Raw genomic sequence first — 16,833 nt, 5'->3', positions numbered from 1 at the left:
CATAGATACTTTGTTCTTGGATTGACTAGCATCTCTGTGTCTGCCCCAGCATGTCTGTCTAAAGCATCTGCAGCTGCCAAACGTGTTTGCAGCTGACTTGAAGCTCCTTCTTACTGTACATTGACTTGGTCTTTGTGATGGGGAATGCAGCACCTATTAAACCACTTCTAATTATTTTTATAAGCTCCTTTCAGTTCTGGAAAACTTTATTAGAAACTGAGTTTCTGTTTCAAGTGAGCTACTATTTTACATAATAAAAGGCTAAATAGCTAAAAATCATGGTCTTAGATATTGCTTTTTTGCCCGTTTCTCTTCTGGCAGCTAGTAAAGTATTGCATAAGCACTGGCAGATAAACTTCCCCAGTTGTCTCAGCACTGAATTACTTTATTTAGCTTCTTATGCTGGTAATTTGTTTTAGGCTAAAATGACCTTGATAAATTTTCATGGAAAACATTTTCATACTCATTTGTCAGTAGCCCTGGATCCTTTGCATCTGAATGCCAAAAAATTTACAAGTAAGAATCACATGGTTGCTCATATCTTTGTAGGTGTTTGAGGGACCAAAGCCATTCAGCTTTAACAAGGAACAACATGAGTTGCTTTATTGTACTGTACTGATGAGACATTTTCTGGCTTTGAGAGCATGTAAGTCCGAAGAAGAATGTTTTATAGAATCAGATGCAGTAGCCCTGGAAGCAGAGGCAGCAGTCTGCATCAGGCTGCTGCCATGAGTACCCCTGCTGAGCCATGGAGCTTTACTAGCAGAAGTACAGATGGACCAACATAGTTGTGCTTCTTCCCAGGCACAGCCTGCATCCATGCACAGCACCCGTGGTTTACACCCTGAAAGGCTCTGCTAGAAATGGCTTTGAAGACCTCAATCCACCTGAATCCCTGGGGACATCCTTTTGGAGTCTTGTCAGAAGAGAAAAACTTCCCATTGTAGCTGATGGAAAGAGGAAATTGCAGAGCTGAAGATGGGATTAAAGCTACCCTGCTCAGCAGTGGTTTGTAATGTAATCTTAGAAATAGCCAGGTATTATGTGATCCTACTGGTGAGCTGTGCAAATGAGATGTGAGGGCTGTTGTCTAGAAAACTGAAAAGCACAGCAGATCTTCATCTCTGACTGTAAGATCCTGAAGCAGAAATATTGTTAGTTAATAGTGGGATGGTAATTTGGCACCATGTGAGTTTTGACTATGCTTTGGGTATTGATCTACACCAAAATACAGTAGATTGAAAACAGCATTTCATGTCCAGAAATGGAGCAAATGCAAATAAACTCTTTTCTGCTGCTTCTGATGGGAATGAAACATTTATAAATTTTCTGCAGAACTGCTGCATTTTTCTTCTTTTGCTTTGGAGCCTGCCAGGTAACCCATCTATTGTTTGTTCTGTGCTTACCTTGGAAAGCAGCCAGCTTGTAAGCATAGCTCACTAGAAAACTACAATTTATGTGACTTTTAAAGTTGTTATAAACTTGTGATACCTGCTGATGTGTAAGTATGCTTCAGAGTGCTGTGTACTCCTGACACAAAGGCAGTCCTGCAAAATTTCGAGTTCTCAAGTGGAATTTTCCAATTAAATGGCTAGGACATTTTTGACATTATTTGCAAATGTTTTTTTTCTTTGATATTTGTCTTGGAAATACATTTTTAAAAGCCTGAGGCAGTTGCAGAGACTCAGAGGCTTGGCAGAATTATATTCCATTGATAATAGCAATTTATCTTTATTATTATTGGAAAAAAATAGTGGCATAACTTTGTCTGTAGGTGCTCTTCTCCATCTCTCATCTAAGTACTGTTGAGCCAGAATCACTTACATGGTGGGCAAATGAAGATAAGTGTCTGGTCTTTCTCTTCAGTCATTTAATAATTTGAGAGTAGATGAAATCCATAATCTGATCTTGCAGCTGATTTTAGGTGGAAACTCACTGGCTTCAGTAGGTTTGCTGTTGGATTTTTAGCATAGGCCCTGCTGAACTTTTGCAGCATGTAATGTTCTTCTGAGAACAAGAATAAAGTAGTTTAGCAATTGTTGCTCTACAGGTGATGACTGTCACAGTATAAAAGATGCTAAAAAACAACAAAGCTGCAGTGGATAAGAAAAACAAACCACACTGCAGTATTACCCACCCAGAATCAAATTCATTTGCAGCATACATTATAGCTGGAAAAGGAGGAATTATTTGGGCCAATATATTCTGTTATGAAACGGAGAGAGGTTTTTATAGAGGATGGTCACAAATACAGAGCTCTCAATGAAACTTTTTCCAAGCGGGTACCTTGCTTAAGGCCTCTGAAAGTCTGCTTTTACATCCCCCCTCTTTATTTTCATAATTGCACTCTGAATAATATGAGTTAGCATAAGCTGTCATGCTGTTACTGTCCTGGTGATAGCCACTGGTTTTCCCAGGCTAGATGAGTTTTCTTCATATGCCTTTCCTGTATTTCTTGAGTTGTTAACCTGATGAGAAAATTCTGTCTTGGTGAGGGCAAAAAAAGCCATTTGAAGTTTCTTGGATGTCTTGTTCTCTGAGAGTGATTTTTAGTTCACTGCCAGTGGCAGAGATTTAAAGATACTCCTGTGAAAATTACTAGTTTTCTATTTGAGTAACTCTTCTTCAGCATGAAGTCCTTTATTTCTGTTTCCCCACTGAGGATTTTATTGTGAAATAGATACTTCTGAAATTATAAATGTCACCCCTTCCCACCAAGAATAGCTCTGAACCAAAGTGTTGGGGTGCTCTTATGCGGGGGAAAAGAAATTGATTTATTGGTTTGTTTGTAACATCTCCAGTTACAAAGTGGAATATTTTATCTGTTTTTCATAATTTCCACTTGGATTTGTTATCCATCAATGTTGGTCAGCTTTTTGGTCTGTAGACTTTGAAAACCAAAGGACACAGATTTGCCAGCTGTTGACCACAATAACTTTTTTGAAAAACAGAGTGGGCCTGAAGCTGACTTGCAGGTTTTATATAAAGTACTTAATAAACCCCTGAAATTGACACTGCTCCATGTTTATTGCAAGGTTATGTTGGTTTTTTGTTTGTTTCTTTTATTTAAAGAGGGGTTGGGAGGAATACAGCAGCTGTTTTTCATCTGCCAAACCTATTCTTGATGACTTGTCAGCCAGGGCACTCTGTTTATATTGGTTGTTGTTTAATACAGGCTTGTGGGGCCCCAGCAGCTTGATGGATAGTGCAGAGCACAGCTCCATGCATGGAAAGCCATGAAGAAAGAATTCAGAATTATTAGTGTCTGTGCAATATGCATAACAAAAAAAAAAATGAGGTAGCTTTTGGGAGTAAAAGCTCTTGTGCAGTTCTTCCTACAGCAAATTTGTCAATTCATCTAGATTTTCTGATTATAGTAAGGCATAAAAGCAAGCTACTTTTCCATAAATCATTGCTTCTATTTTTTTTCAGGAAGCAGCTGTAGCTGTTGCATGGTACCCTCTTACAAATGATTTCAAATACCTTAGCTCATGCTTTCATTCAAGCTTTATTAGTCTAATGGTTGTCTGGAGCAACAGTGGAAAGAGAACAGGTAAACGAGGGTGAAAAAGCATCAGACTGATTTGATGTCTGTACCCTGACTGAATTACCTGCTTACAGTGTCTAAAGGCTGTACTGCAAAGAATCTCAGCCAGCATTTTTGCATTTGGGAAGACACAATTACTTGGAAGAGCAAATTCAATATTCTATTAAATTTTTTATTGAATTATAATAGTCAGATTAAGTCTTGGCAAATAAAAGAGATAATAAATTGTAATATGCAGTAATAATAATATTTTATTTGTTATGTTTGCGGAAATTGTTCATTAAGTTTTGTACTTTATGTATTTTATGTGCAAGCTAATATCTGCTGTACTGTCAGGGGTAGGGCTTGTGGTGATATTACCTTGTATTACCCTATCCTATATTGTTTTATGATGAATGTATCTCTTTAAGTTTTTTAAATGCCAGAATTATATAAAAAGGAAATAATTTCAGTGGTCAAGTGCCTGTTTCTTCACTTTTTTTTTTTTGGTGATAGTGATCTGTGCCATATTTGTGTGTTCCTTAAAATACTGAAGTGCTTAAGAGAAGGATCAGAAACAAAATGTAGTTCATAAAGAGTTCTGTGGAGACTGACGGAGCTTCCTGCCTGTGTTGCATGGACTTCTGATTAGAGTGGCTATTTCTGCAATTAATAATTCAGCTTCCTCCTGCCATTGCTTCCCCTAGAACCTCTTCTATTTCTCAGTTAAAAGAACTGAAGCACAAGTGAGAAGTTACGTGATCAAAGAGACGGGTGAGTTGTAGATCTGGAAATACAACTGATTCAGTCTGCACAAACTTGCTGCGAGCAAGTTTCTTTTTAATCTGGTGCTACACAGAAAGTAGTTTCTTGCTCTAGGTGCAAGAATTGATAAAAATTTCCTTTGAAATGCTGTTATGGAAGGAAACCATAAAATGCTCAAATAGAAAAGCATGGTGATTTTGTTGAACTTGAAACGTTCTGTTAGGATGTGTTATTTCCACTGAAACTTTTGTTTGCTTGGCTGATGTTCAGCACCTGCTCAGACCTCTCATTTGCATCACTAAAACTGGGAAGGATTGTTAATCTGCCTGCTCTCTTGTCTAGATAATTTTGTTTAGTAACCTGAAAAAACAGTAAACAAGTGAAAGTTTGGGTCATTCATTTGCTGGTTCATTTAATGGACACCTAAGTAGTTGACAAACTTTGTTCCTCTCTTGCCCACCTCCTGGAACTTCAATTCAGTGCACCCAGATCAAAGGTTTTTAAAATTGTTGTGAAAATGTTATCTTCTGATTTGGAAATTATGTTTCCAAATGCAAAACTGAACATTTTTGAGCTGGAATTTACAGTTTACCTGTTTCACTTGCCCTGCTTGGAGGAAATGCAGAAGTTAAGTCAGTTTGGAGTTAAGTGCTGGCTTTCTTTGCAGAGCTGTTAGAGAGGAGGCATCACTGGCTGTCTGTGCGAGTTTCTGCTTGATTTTAATTGAAGATGTTTACCCTTTCTACTGGTAATTGACTGGAAGAAGCATTAAATCCAGTGCCTATTATTTCCCATTCAGGTTTGAAGGCTAATGAGCAGTTTTATTGCCCATGCTGATTGAATGGAAACGTGATGACCAGTAATCCACTGTTGTTTTATTGCCACTGAAGAGTGTTTCTTTATTTTTTCAATGGTGTAATAAAACCTGATTTGCTCACTTGGTAGTACTAAGTGCTTGAAGATTTCTCTCATTATCAGGCAGCTGGCTCTGTTTGTCAGGTGGTACTGCTCAGTGCTATGCTTAGGCTAAAATCTTGTTTTACATGGAGCCTGGAAGATGAATTAACCTGTTTGTACAAGTACTTTGAATTAGCTGGGAGCTGTTAAGGAAGTTTGAATCATGGGGCGAGTTGACTATACTGAGACTTTCATACCTTAAAGTTTTGAACTTTTCTGTTTCTTATCAGATAAACTTATTTTGTATCCTTTGCCCACTTACGAGACACAAAAGCAATTGTGAAGAAAAGTTTTATTGTAGAGAACAGTGTTTAAAACCTTTTGAAATCACCATCCCAACAAGCTGTGGTTTGTCTGTCATTTCAGTTGTACTTTCAATAAAAGTATTTAGATGTCAAATGAAACAAGCCAAAATCCAATCACAGAAAAATACCTTTGCTTTATGTTACTATGCAAACGTTTTGTTTGCATAGTTTATCAAAATAATGTAAATATTCTAATAAAAATGTTACAAAAGCGGTTTGGGAAAGTATTTTCTCCCCCGTTGTAGCCAAGAATTTTTCAAATGAACTGAAATAGAAAGCAAAAATTGTATTTAAAGAATTATTGTTTTCAGTTACCTGGAGACAGAGCATGTTTCCCTTCTGCTATGGTAACAAGAACATATGAAGTACAGTACCCCAATAACTTGGAGTTCTGCCATGAAATAGATGAAGCCCGGTATGAGGGTGCTGTCTTTATCAGTGCAGCTTTCAGTCTGAATTGTAAAATAATTTTGACTGACTTCTCACAGCTCTGACCCACACAGCTAATGGAAAGTGGCTTTAAGATACATGAAGATCTTCCTACACATTAAATGCAGTGTTGAAGGAGATTGCTGCATTAGAAAGAGAGTTGTCAGCAGCAGTAAGAGGATACTTCAATACTTCTGTACTTTGAAAATGCTTGCGTCCTGTTCAGGCTTCCTGTCGAACCCTGTAATTCATTCCTTGGGTGTCTAATCTCTGACATGAGTCAGCTCCAATTTTCTTTGTTTTGAGATTTTTCACATTTGCTTTAGATCATTTTCCAAGTCCTCATTAAGTACTCCTTTCTTTGGCTGGTTTTTATCATGTTCTGAGGTTGCAGGCATGTGTTTTGCATTGATTTGTAGCTGTTACTTGTTGAATGCAGGTGTTAGATTTGGGATGGCTGACATATCTTAGAGACAGTTTGTTTCTAAGGTAGGTATTTAAGGGCTGAGGAATGCAAAAGGATGAAAATAGTCAGTTCCTTCCTTGGTGGTGGGTGTGTGGAATGGTAAACTGAGTACAACAGAGCCTGGCCTGGGCCAGCTGTGTGCCAGCCCTACATCCTCAACCCTTACAAACTTGTGCACCACACTCCCAGTTGGATCTGGTGAAACTTTCTCCCTTTCTCTCCTTCCTTGGGGTGGAGGTAATTCAGAGACAAAGTCCAAGTCTGTTACTCCAGATAAATGCGTGTGTAAAGATATATAATGTGTTATATAGAAGCAATAAGCAAAATTGGGTACTTATCACACTAAAAATGTGGCTTTAAGAGAGATAAATGGCATCGATTGAAAACACGCATGGTATCTTTTGTGTCAAGAAATAAACAGCACAGTGTTTAACCCACTGGAATGCGCTGTAACTTACAATGTATACACTGGAATGTAAAAGAAAGTACTGCTTGGTGCTGGTTGAAGAAGGGGAATTTCAGAACTTCCTCAGGTCTTTTCCATAGCTCAGATAGTTTCATCTAAAACAAACAAGCATAAAAGTGTTTATGAGGCAGTCTTTCACAGAAAAGATTTTTTTTTCCTTAAATCTTTGGTTGTGTTTAACAATTTTAGGGAAGGACCAGGGTAAACTGTGAAAAAGACAGCCCCTAAATAAGTGACCCACCCTGCTTTTCTAAGAGTCTAGAAGGATGACAGAGCAGTGTCTCCTCTCATTAGCTCTGGGGGTACCTGTGGGCAGCAGCCAGGTGTTTGGAGCTGGAGCATGTCCTCAGTCCCTCTTGTCTGGCAGCCTTTTGGAGCCGCAGTGTCTGCCTGGCAAATGTCACTGCATCTGACTGATGGCTCTGAGAGCCTCACAGAGGAACAGAGCAGCTGCCTGAAGCCTAGCAAACTCCTGTTCTGTGTCTGGTAGCAGGTTTTACCTGTCTTAAAGTTGTTTCCAGATGTTTAGATACATTTGTTCCTCAAAAAATGCCTGTTCAGATCAAGCACATAGAATTTTAATTCTGTCTGCTGCCTTTTGCAGTAGGTCTCAAATCTTGATGTCAAGAGAAGGCTTTTTCTTCTGGTCCTGCTGCAACTAATAATTCCCCCCCCAACCCCCCTTTCTGTTGGTTCCTGCTTTTTTCTGTTTTTTTTTTTGTTTTGGTGGTTTTTTTTTTTGGTTTTTGGTTTTTTTTTTTTTTTTTTTTTTTGGCCTCTTCTGTCTTTATTGTGAACTTCCCCCACAGAGGTTTGCAATAACAAATAGAAAGTTAGGACTTTTTCTAAGTCCTAACAAAAAGAAAATTTCCTCCAGGGCCTTCTCTTCAAGGATCCCTTAATGTGTCAGAATTGATCCTACTTAGTGCATGCTTATGTGCAGATGTGATTATTTAGTTCCTGGTTTTGGCAGAAAATAGAGAGCTCTGTACTCCGGGATATAAATATTATGTATTTGTTTGAATTCAAATTTCATTTCCAATGCAGCGATCAGCAAACATTTGAATTTAGTGTTGCTTGTTTTACTATGTTGCAGAAGCAGAGTTAAATACAGCTTCCTATACCCTTCTTGCATTAAAAATTTGCATGGCCCCTTGTCTCAGCCTTTCTCCAAATACCATACAGTTTAGGCAATTGTTTAAGCCTAAAAGTATCTCAAGAGTAGATCTTCTTTCTTGTTATTTGTCAAGATGAAGTAGCAGAAGTAAATTTCATTTGCTAGCAACCCTAGTGTTGCCTTTTCTTGACTGTCAAATACTTTGCTGTGCAAACATCATTGCTATGGACATTGTACAAAACATGCTTGAGATAAATCATGTATGTTACAATACACAAGGCTTAATGGATTGCTTTTCCATTGCTCATTTTAAAATTAAACCCACCAGCTTCCTGTTTTTCTTGTCCTGAAGTCCTGTCTATCTGAGCTCTTAAAATTTCTAAAATAGCCTGTCAAAAAAAGGAATTCAGTAAAGTGACTAAAAAGTGACTTCTGCTTAACCTTTGGTTTTATAAACAATTGGCTAAGTCCTAAATAGATGAAAACAGTCTATTTTTAGGCCCTAATTTAGAGAATTGATATTTCCACATTTGCTTTGTCATAGCTGGTAGTAGTTGCTAAATTGTGAAAGCTTGTAGCTATTACAAATGCTTGGAGGATTGCTGAGTGTTCTGCCATAATGCACTAAGAAGCTCAGTGTACTGTACATTTCAATTTATAATAAGACAGTGTAGCTGATAGCACAGACACTGAAATATTTCAAGTCTAGACTATGCCTTAAAAAACACAGGCTATTGGCTTTTTGGTGCAGCAAGTTGGAAAATAACTGATAAGGGCATTGAAGTACAGCAGACTTCAAAAAGTGATGAGTTCTCTAAGCCAGGATGGGTTGGGAGGGTTCAGCCACTGCTTGCCTGCCTTGTTGGGATGAAAAGGGACCTGGTGTTTGAAAGGGCTGGTCAGCCTTGCCGGGTTTGAGTGGTTTGTGAGGGAAGTCACCCATAGATGGGGAAGAGGAGTTTCTGCAATGCTGTGTTTACTAAGAAGAAATGAGATGGAGAAATAGAAGAGCAAAATTTCCTCTCTTTAGAAAATGGTAACATTAGTATTTCACCACAGACAAAGGTAATGGCCAAAAAGTTTAATGTCACTGGTGTTCTCTTAATAGCCCTTTTGTACCTTTGGATAATAAAAATAGCTTGCTGAAGGTTTTGAGTGGAGCTACATATTGCAGTAATGGGAGGAAATTATGATGTAGCTGATACTTTTATGGCCCCTTTAATATCCCAATTCACCTTACAAATCGCTGTGTTTATAAAGTCCTTCTCTTACTGCTCCTGGGGAAGAAGAACATTTTGGTAGTGTTTGCTGTTGTCCTGTGTTGTTAGCTGTGGAAAAAAGGAGGAATATAACCTCAGACCGGGCTTGTGGACTTGAAGAATTACATAATTTCTTTCAGTTTGTCTGTCTAACGTGATGCCAACTGTGTTTTTCAGAGCCATGGTGTCATGGAAGGGGATGTACTTTGCACTTGCACTATTCTTGGGAAGTTTCTTTGGAAGTATATTCATGCTGGGCCCTTTTCTGCCTTTGATGTTCATCTCGCCAGCCTGGTACCGCTGGATCACCGACTGCATTGTGGCCACGTGGCTCACACTCCCTGTGGTAAGTGCCACATCATCCAGTCTGGGCAGCTTTCCATAATCCCACAATCTGGCTTGCTCACTAACACTTTGGATTTTATTTTAGGGTTTTTAAAGCTCTTTATGCTTCTGTCTAAATAGGCTCTTACACACTTACTGTCGGTGGAGACTGGTTTACAGTGTTGTAAACTATGTGCCTATTTACTGTCCCCTTCTTCTTTCACAGTTTAATTTATATATTAGCTAATTTTGTGTGTTCATGTTATGCTTGAAAAGGTCTTTTTTGACACCTTCATCCAGTGTCAGTCAGATGCAGAGAAGAGTAGGTGAAACTTTAATAAACAGAAGGAAGTTTTTTTTAACTGTTAACTTCCTTAATGAGTTATCTTGTAAACTCTTTCTTTGAACTGTGCTCTAAGTCTTAGGAAAATTATCCACTGTCTGGTAGATTGTTGTCAACCTTCACATTCCTTAATCCTTGTAGAATTTAGCCCTTCTGGTTGAATTAGAGATAAATGCTTTCAGGTGAACAAGAAGAGCTCCCCCTAGAAAGGATGTGTTCCTCACATATCATCAGCTTTACAGCCGTATGAATCTGGAAATCAATAACAAAGCTCTTCCCTGAATTGTTCCAAAGGAAAGGCAATGTGAATGGGATCTGTCTCTTCTTCTTGTTTAACTTTAACTGTCTCTTCCTGTTTAACTTTTTCTGAAGTGAAATGCCATATTGGTATGCAGAAGTATGTGTCTTGTGGCATAAAGGAAGTTCTATCCTTACAGTAGATCAAATGGTTTCTGCTTTTGCTGTTTCTGCCTTCTGTGTTTTAAAGGGGTCTCAGCTGTTTCTTATTCTAAAACTTTTGTAGATTTTATCATTACTAAATGCAGTGAAATTAGGAGGGCTGATGTAATTAACAGTAAAGGAAATAGATTGTTATTTCTTGTCATGATGAAATTTAACTGGGTACTGATACTGTCATAAAATAACCCTTTCTCTGGTTGTCTTCAAATTTTTTTATAATTTCAAAATCTCCAAAATCTATTACCAGTCTTTTATTTGATTAGTTGCCTGGGCTTTATAATTCTGGGTTATTAAAACAAGTTTGTGATAACTTTTTCAGTCTAGAAGTTAGATTTTTAGCCCACACTAGAGCTACACAAAAATAATTTTAATGTCTTTGTGAAAAGGATTCTGTCTTCTGAGAATTGTGGGGATTTAGATTCAGGAGAGGAGTCTCAAAAAGATTTTGCATCCAACCATTTTGAGGCTCAGACCTTGTCTGCCTTAGGTTTCTATACTTACACCCACTGCATTCTTAGTCAGGAGAAACAGGTTCTTGGTTTGTGTCTCCAAACAATAAAATGCTCTTGTGCCAGTTGGACTCCAGCAGGGAAACTCTGACCCTGACCTCTGTGATGTAAGAAATTTTAACCTTCCTCACTCTGCTATCACATTTTACTTCCTTTCTAGGAGTCAGCAGGGTGGGACAGTGAGGTGGGTCTGAACTGTTTCAGTTTAGTTTGGCTTCTATTAGGCACACACAGAGCTGGCAAAAATATGAACAGAAGTTGTTTTACTTTCTAGAGCTCTGTTTAAATTCCCAGTGTTTGTTCTTTTGTGGTTTTTGGTGGGGTTTTGTTGGTTTTTTGTTTTGGTTTGATTTTTTTGGAGAAAGAATGGGGAAGAGAGGGTAAGGAGGTAACTTGAAGGCCTTTTTCTTATGGTGTTTTGCTGTTTTCTTTTTCTGTGCTGACTGGGTTGGACAGTGTGCTGCCAGTGACCCTGACCTTAGGGGCAATAAATGTTTGTTCAGCCAATCTCTCCCTAGATTACCTACCAAGTTATAATCCATACTGAGTCACTTATATTCCTACAGGAGAGTATTCCTGGAAAACCAGGGAAAGGTAAGCTCAGTGCAGTGATGGGAATAGAGTGCTTTTTAAGAAGTGCTGCTTAATTGTTGTTTCCTCTTCCATTGAACAGCTACTACTGGAGAAAAGCTGGCTGCTTTATTAGAAAACAGAAGTTTGTTTACCAGTTAATGTGAGCGAATGAGTGAAATTATATAATTCAAATTAATTTTTATTGCTAATGGGGTGATGCTTTTCTTCTGGGAGTAAAGCCATAATACTGAGATGCTATTTCTAGGCCTTGCTGGAAATGGTGTGTGGTGCCAAGGTGGTTGTCACTGGAGATGGATTTGTTCCTGGAGAAAGGAGTGTCATTATCATGAACCATCGCACACGAATGGACTGGATGTTCCTGTGGAACTGCCTGCTGCGATACAGCTACCTCAGACTTGAGAAAATCTGTCTCAAATCCAGTCTCAAAAGCATTCCAGGATTTGGTATGTCACTAAACCCTTTAATTTGAAAGGAAAGTATGTTTAAATTGTGTCCAGCATAGTGCATAACCTGCTAAATTACATAGGTTTAAATTCTGTTTCAGTATTTAAAGAAAACCTTGTGTAAAATATGTGGCATGTGGAGCAATTAAACCATAAATCTCCAGAGGACACCTGGACTAAATGCCTAAGCATTTCTTTTTTAAGATACTACATGTGCTGCTGTTGCTTGTAGGTAAATATATTTCTGCTTTACATACCAAAAGCATTTTTCAGGATGATGAAAAATGATTTTAAGTTTTTTCAAAGTCTCTTTCAGCATTGTGGTTTGGGTGCTATTTCACCCCACATTACAAATGCTCTCATCAAGCTTCTTTCTTCATTATCCAATGTAAACTATTGAGAAGATTAAAAAAAAAGCTCTGTAGGCAATTGCAAAGTTAATGGTTCATTTTAATAACTAATTTTAAATTGAACTTGGCTATACAAAATATTCTGTGCAGGATATGAAATCATCAGGATTTATAGTGATGTAGGCTGGAAAGAGATCTGAGTTGCATGTATTCAGAGGAGTTGTTTCAGATAGTCCAAAAATTGTTGCACAAATGGTTTCTGAATAAATAGGCAGACTTATCTGAAATAAAAGCATCTCTGCATTTTATTTATCTCTTAGATTTATTTGCTGTTTTATACAAAACTAGCTTGGGCAGGATATGCGTCAACTTTATGATGTTGAAAGAGTAACCTTATTTATGGTTGCCTTTTGTCAGGCCATTTATCTGAACAGATAATTTTGGCAGGATTCCATCCTGAGGAGCTCTCCTACTGTTGCATTGTGTTGCATTCAGTGCTCTTTAAGTAACACCAGCAACAGGGTAATGTGCTTTTATTTCTCTAACAGCCACATATTAAGGTCAATTTTACTTGACAGAAGAAAAATCACTTTTAACTTGACAGGAAATGAGAAAATGCATATTAGGTATCTTCATTATACAGCAGTAATGTTTTGAAATCTTGGAATCAGCTGTGTATGCAACTTTTTATAGCAGTGATGGAAGATGAAGTCAGGAGTATCCTGGGGAAGACTGATAGATTTCTGTCTTCAAAAGTAACATATGTCTTGTTATTAAGAAAACCACTTGTATTTGTGCTTATTAATGCCAATAATAAAATTGGAAGGTCAGCTCCAGAAGCTTGGATGCTAAGCTGTGCTTGGTAAAATGCAGTTTCTGAAAGGATGTTAGGAGTCATTTAGAGATTGTTTGGTTTGGTTTTTTTTTAATTAAAAAAAATTCTAAATTTTCTGCATAAACTGAGCACATCTAATAGATTTGATCAGTGGGCTCAGGCAGATGGATCCATGTCAGGTCAATATTAGCAGACCATGATGCCATCTTTGTTCTGATATAGCAGCTTCAGCCACTAACAAAATTCTGGGCTCGTCCTCCACCTTGTGATGTAGAGGTGACACATGCAGACATTTGCTCCTGTTGTTTCCATTACAGAATGACAATTTCTGGTGGTAGAGCTAACAGTAGTTGGGTCTGTAGTGTTATAAACAACTATTTTTATGCCCGATCCCCAAGAATTCTCCACAATACATGGGCTTTGAGGACTTTGGTTGCAATTTTGTGAATTATGGCTTATTTTTCAGTAAACTGTTAATGCTGGATTATTAATCACAGAAGGGGACTTCAGTTAAACTACATCCTTCACTGAAGCCATGATTTGATGTTCTGAAATTCTGCAAGATAAACTTCTGTTTTATCTTACTGTATCTAAAAAAGAGGCCTTAAAAATGCATGTCTCAGTGTTCAGTCAGGCTGTGGCAATTTCTTGCAAAAATGAAGTGTTCAGTTATCTATGTAATTAGGGGATTGTTAGAAAGTGAGACTCTTGGATTAAATGAAAACTGATGGAAACAGATGAAGCTGCATGAAGTTTGTTGGGGCAGCATCACTGCAGAGAATGGTGTCCAAAGAGGAGAACCTTAAATCTCACCAGAGACAGCAGAATTTCTCCCACTTATTGCTCTCAGCCGTGCTGTGTTATATGATAGACCCTTAGTAAGTGTTTATTCAGGTTTTTGGCTTGTTTTTAAGTTGTGTCCTGTGGTTTTTAACTAAATGTTTTATTTTATGAGCTTGTAAAAGCCAGATCACTTGGAAATCAACCAGACAATTTCAGTGCACTGCATCTGTAACTGATACTTTAGATGTTGATCATTTAAGATACGATATTTGTGATAATTCAATGAGCTATTTTTATCATGCCTTTCAGATTTATCTTTTCATGTATTTATATGGATTAGTTGCACATAGTCAGATGTATAGGGTTAGGGAAGTTTGATACACTGGCTAAATGCATCTTCTAATAAATCTTAACCTAGTGGTAATCATGCTCTGAGTTTCAGAAATATTTGAGTGACTATACCATATTTCCTTCTTTGCAATTTTTTGTGATCTTTCAAAGGCTTTTATTTTTTTTTAAAAAGCATTAAATTTTAAATTATGTTTAAGATAAGGTTTGTAATGCAAACCTTCCATATCCATGTTTCTGAAAGCCTTACTGTATTCAGCATAGCACTTCTGTTGTCATAAGTAATTTCCCATTTGGGTGTAAAAATAGGTCTGTGAGAGATTATGCTTTTTCCAGTGGCATATATGATAGGTGAAAGGCAAAGCTGGGAATGGAAATAGATCCAGAGTTCTTGTGGCCCCCTTTGTAGGTTAAAAGTGTAAAGGTATCAGATTTAATGAGTCTGTATTACAAGTAGGATGTTATTTTCTAGTTAATTATAATTAAAATTAGAGGATTCACTATTTCAAGGAGACACATTGAGTCATTTATCTAGTTCTTAAGTTATTAATTCTTTGCATTCCAGTGTATGAAAAAACTTTAAAATTGATTAAAGGTGAGCTTTAAAAAAAGAAGTCCAAAGAAAAACAGATGGTCCTTTCTTCCTGGAACTGTAGCTTTGGCTTGATGAATTGTGTGCAGTAAAGTTTTCAAAAAGAGATATTACGTTTCAGTAATCTCAATTTCAGAAACATTCTTGCAGCATTTCAGTACATCTTGCCAAAGCTGGCGTCTCCAGGGAGCACTACTCTGCTCTTGGCTGTTGCTGCAGTTTCTCATCTGACATCATCAGAAGCTACTGACACATTCTGCAGTATCAGTTTTCAAGGAGAATTTCTAATGGCATTGACAGTTTCCTGCGTGGTCTGACATGATAGGACTTCTCTACAGTACTTGTAATAGATAGGAGCAATTAATATTCTCAACTATTCTCATTTAATTAGGAGTAGTTGTGGAAGTGATACAGATTATGGTGCAGTCATGTTCAGAATGTGCTATGGAACACATATTGTTCCAGTAGGTACCAAGGAACATACAAGGTAGTGTGGGATGACCAAATAATGTTTAGGAGATGGTTTTAATTTTTTCCTGAGCATTTGTGGAATTTCCACGTTCATTGTGGAAGTCTTCTTGTGATAACCAGTAAGACTTCACTGGAAATAGGTCTGTGTTTTAATGATGGGCAATTTGATTGTGTTGGATGAGCTTACAGTAATATTTGAATTTTAATGGTTAAATGTGCCTCAATATGTATGTGAAAAATAAATTGAAATTTGGGTTTAATTTGAGTGCTATCAGATAAATTTATGGAAAAGTGAGAGAGGGTAACCAGAAGGACTAATGTCAGAGCATGGCTGCCACATGAGATAATATTAATTCTAGTTTTGCTTAGTGCAGATGGAAAAGATAAATACCATCATAATTCAGTGTACAAATGTAAAGTATGCAGGTGTTGCAGGTACCATTAATGGACCTATCTTCAAGACTTCTCTGTTTTGAAAAGGCTCACTAAGGCTGCTAAAGGAGGGAATTATAATTGAAGCAGACTGGGCAGGAACAGGTAAGGAAAGGACAAGATGACAAAGACAAAGGAGGAGAATAAGCAAAGCTGACAAGCCTGGAGTAGTTAAGAACAGATATAACTGAGTAACTCTGTCCAGATCTTCATCTCTGGATTCAGGTTATTCTGTGGCTAACATTAACATATAATTTAGAAGATTGCAAGATGTTGGAGCTTTTTAGTCGTTTTTCACTCATCTGTTCACTCACATGTTGTAGCTCACAAAGGCTCAAGTTAAATGCCAGGGGGGGAAAGAAAAGGACGTTTGCTCTATTTCAGCACTGGGCTCAGCCCCACCAATCTTCTACTACACGTCAGTTGATCCATTATAGCTGTCCAAGTGTGCGAGCCTCGCCTGAAGCAAGCTCAAAGTAATTTGAGTCATCTTGTTTTTCAATGAAGCAGGGCAAAACAACTCAAATTATCCTGCCTTTGCCACAGGCTAAGAGCATACACACCGACAGCTATGATGGATCAGCTACCAAGAAGTAAAATATTGTTGTCACTTAGCCTAGAAAATTTTAACGCTTAACTCAATTGGGGTATGGCTAAAGCAGTGCACTGTGGAGGATCTGTACACATTTGTATTGGCATGGAAATGTTTGTGCTGCCACAGCTACTATCATAGGTAGGGATGGAAATGCTTCAGCATAAAGCTCCTTTGCTCTGGCAAAAGCAAATCTATAGCTGGATTTACATTAAAATTCTTACCAATAGAGCGTATTATTTAAAAAAATTAAAACAGTAACCTACTGAACTTCCTAGTATAGTTCCTGTGTCAAGTATCTTACATTAAAATAGGCTGAGAGTTTTGAGGAGCTGCAATGTTTTGTCTTCTAGCAATTCAATTATGAGCTGCCAGACTTAATTACCACAGAGTTGTTAACCTACGTTATTTTGAGAGTAGAAGTAGAAAAGCATGCTCTCTAATGGCAAGCACAATTGTTATTCTACT

At 37.7% G+C, this 16,833-nt stretch overlaps 1 protein-coding gene across 2 annotated transcripts in view; it reads left to right on the top strand.

Moving 5' to 3' along the window:
• LCLAT1 (lysocardiolipin acyltransferase 1) overlaps positions 1-16,833 on the top strand; it is a 112,184-nt gene that overhangs the window by 28,390 nt on the left and 66,961 nt on the right. For both annotated transcript variants that reach the window (XM_064709325.1, XM_064709326.1), the window contains 2 exons: positions 9,468-9,636; positions 11,764-11,962. In XM_064709325.1, coding sequence (XP_064565395.1) covers positions 9,472-9,636; positions 11,764-11,962 — 364 coding nt within the window. In that variant the 5' untranslated portion in view covers positions 9,468-9,471. The remainder of the gene's footprint in view (positions 1-9,467; positions 9,637-11,763; positions 11,963-16,833) is intronic.

Source organism: Zonotrichia leucophrys, chromosome 3 (genome assembly GCF_028769735.1).
Source record: "Zonotrichia leucophrys gambelii isolate GWCS_2022_RI chromosome 3, RI_Zleu_2.0, whole genome shotgun sequence".
NCBI lineage: Eukaryota > Metazoa > Chordata > Aves > Passeriformes > Passerellidae > Zonotrichia > Zonotrichia leucophrys.
The sequence above is the reverse complement of the archived record's forward strand: the minus strand, read 5'-3'. Positions and strand labels throughout refer to the sequence as shown.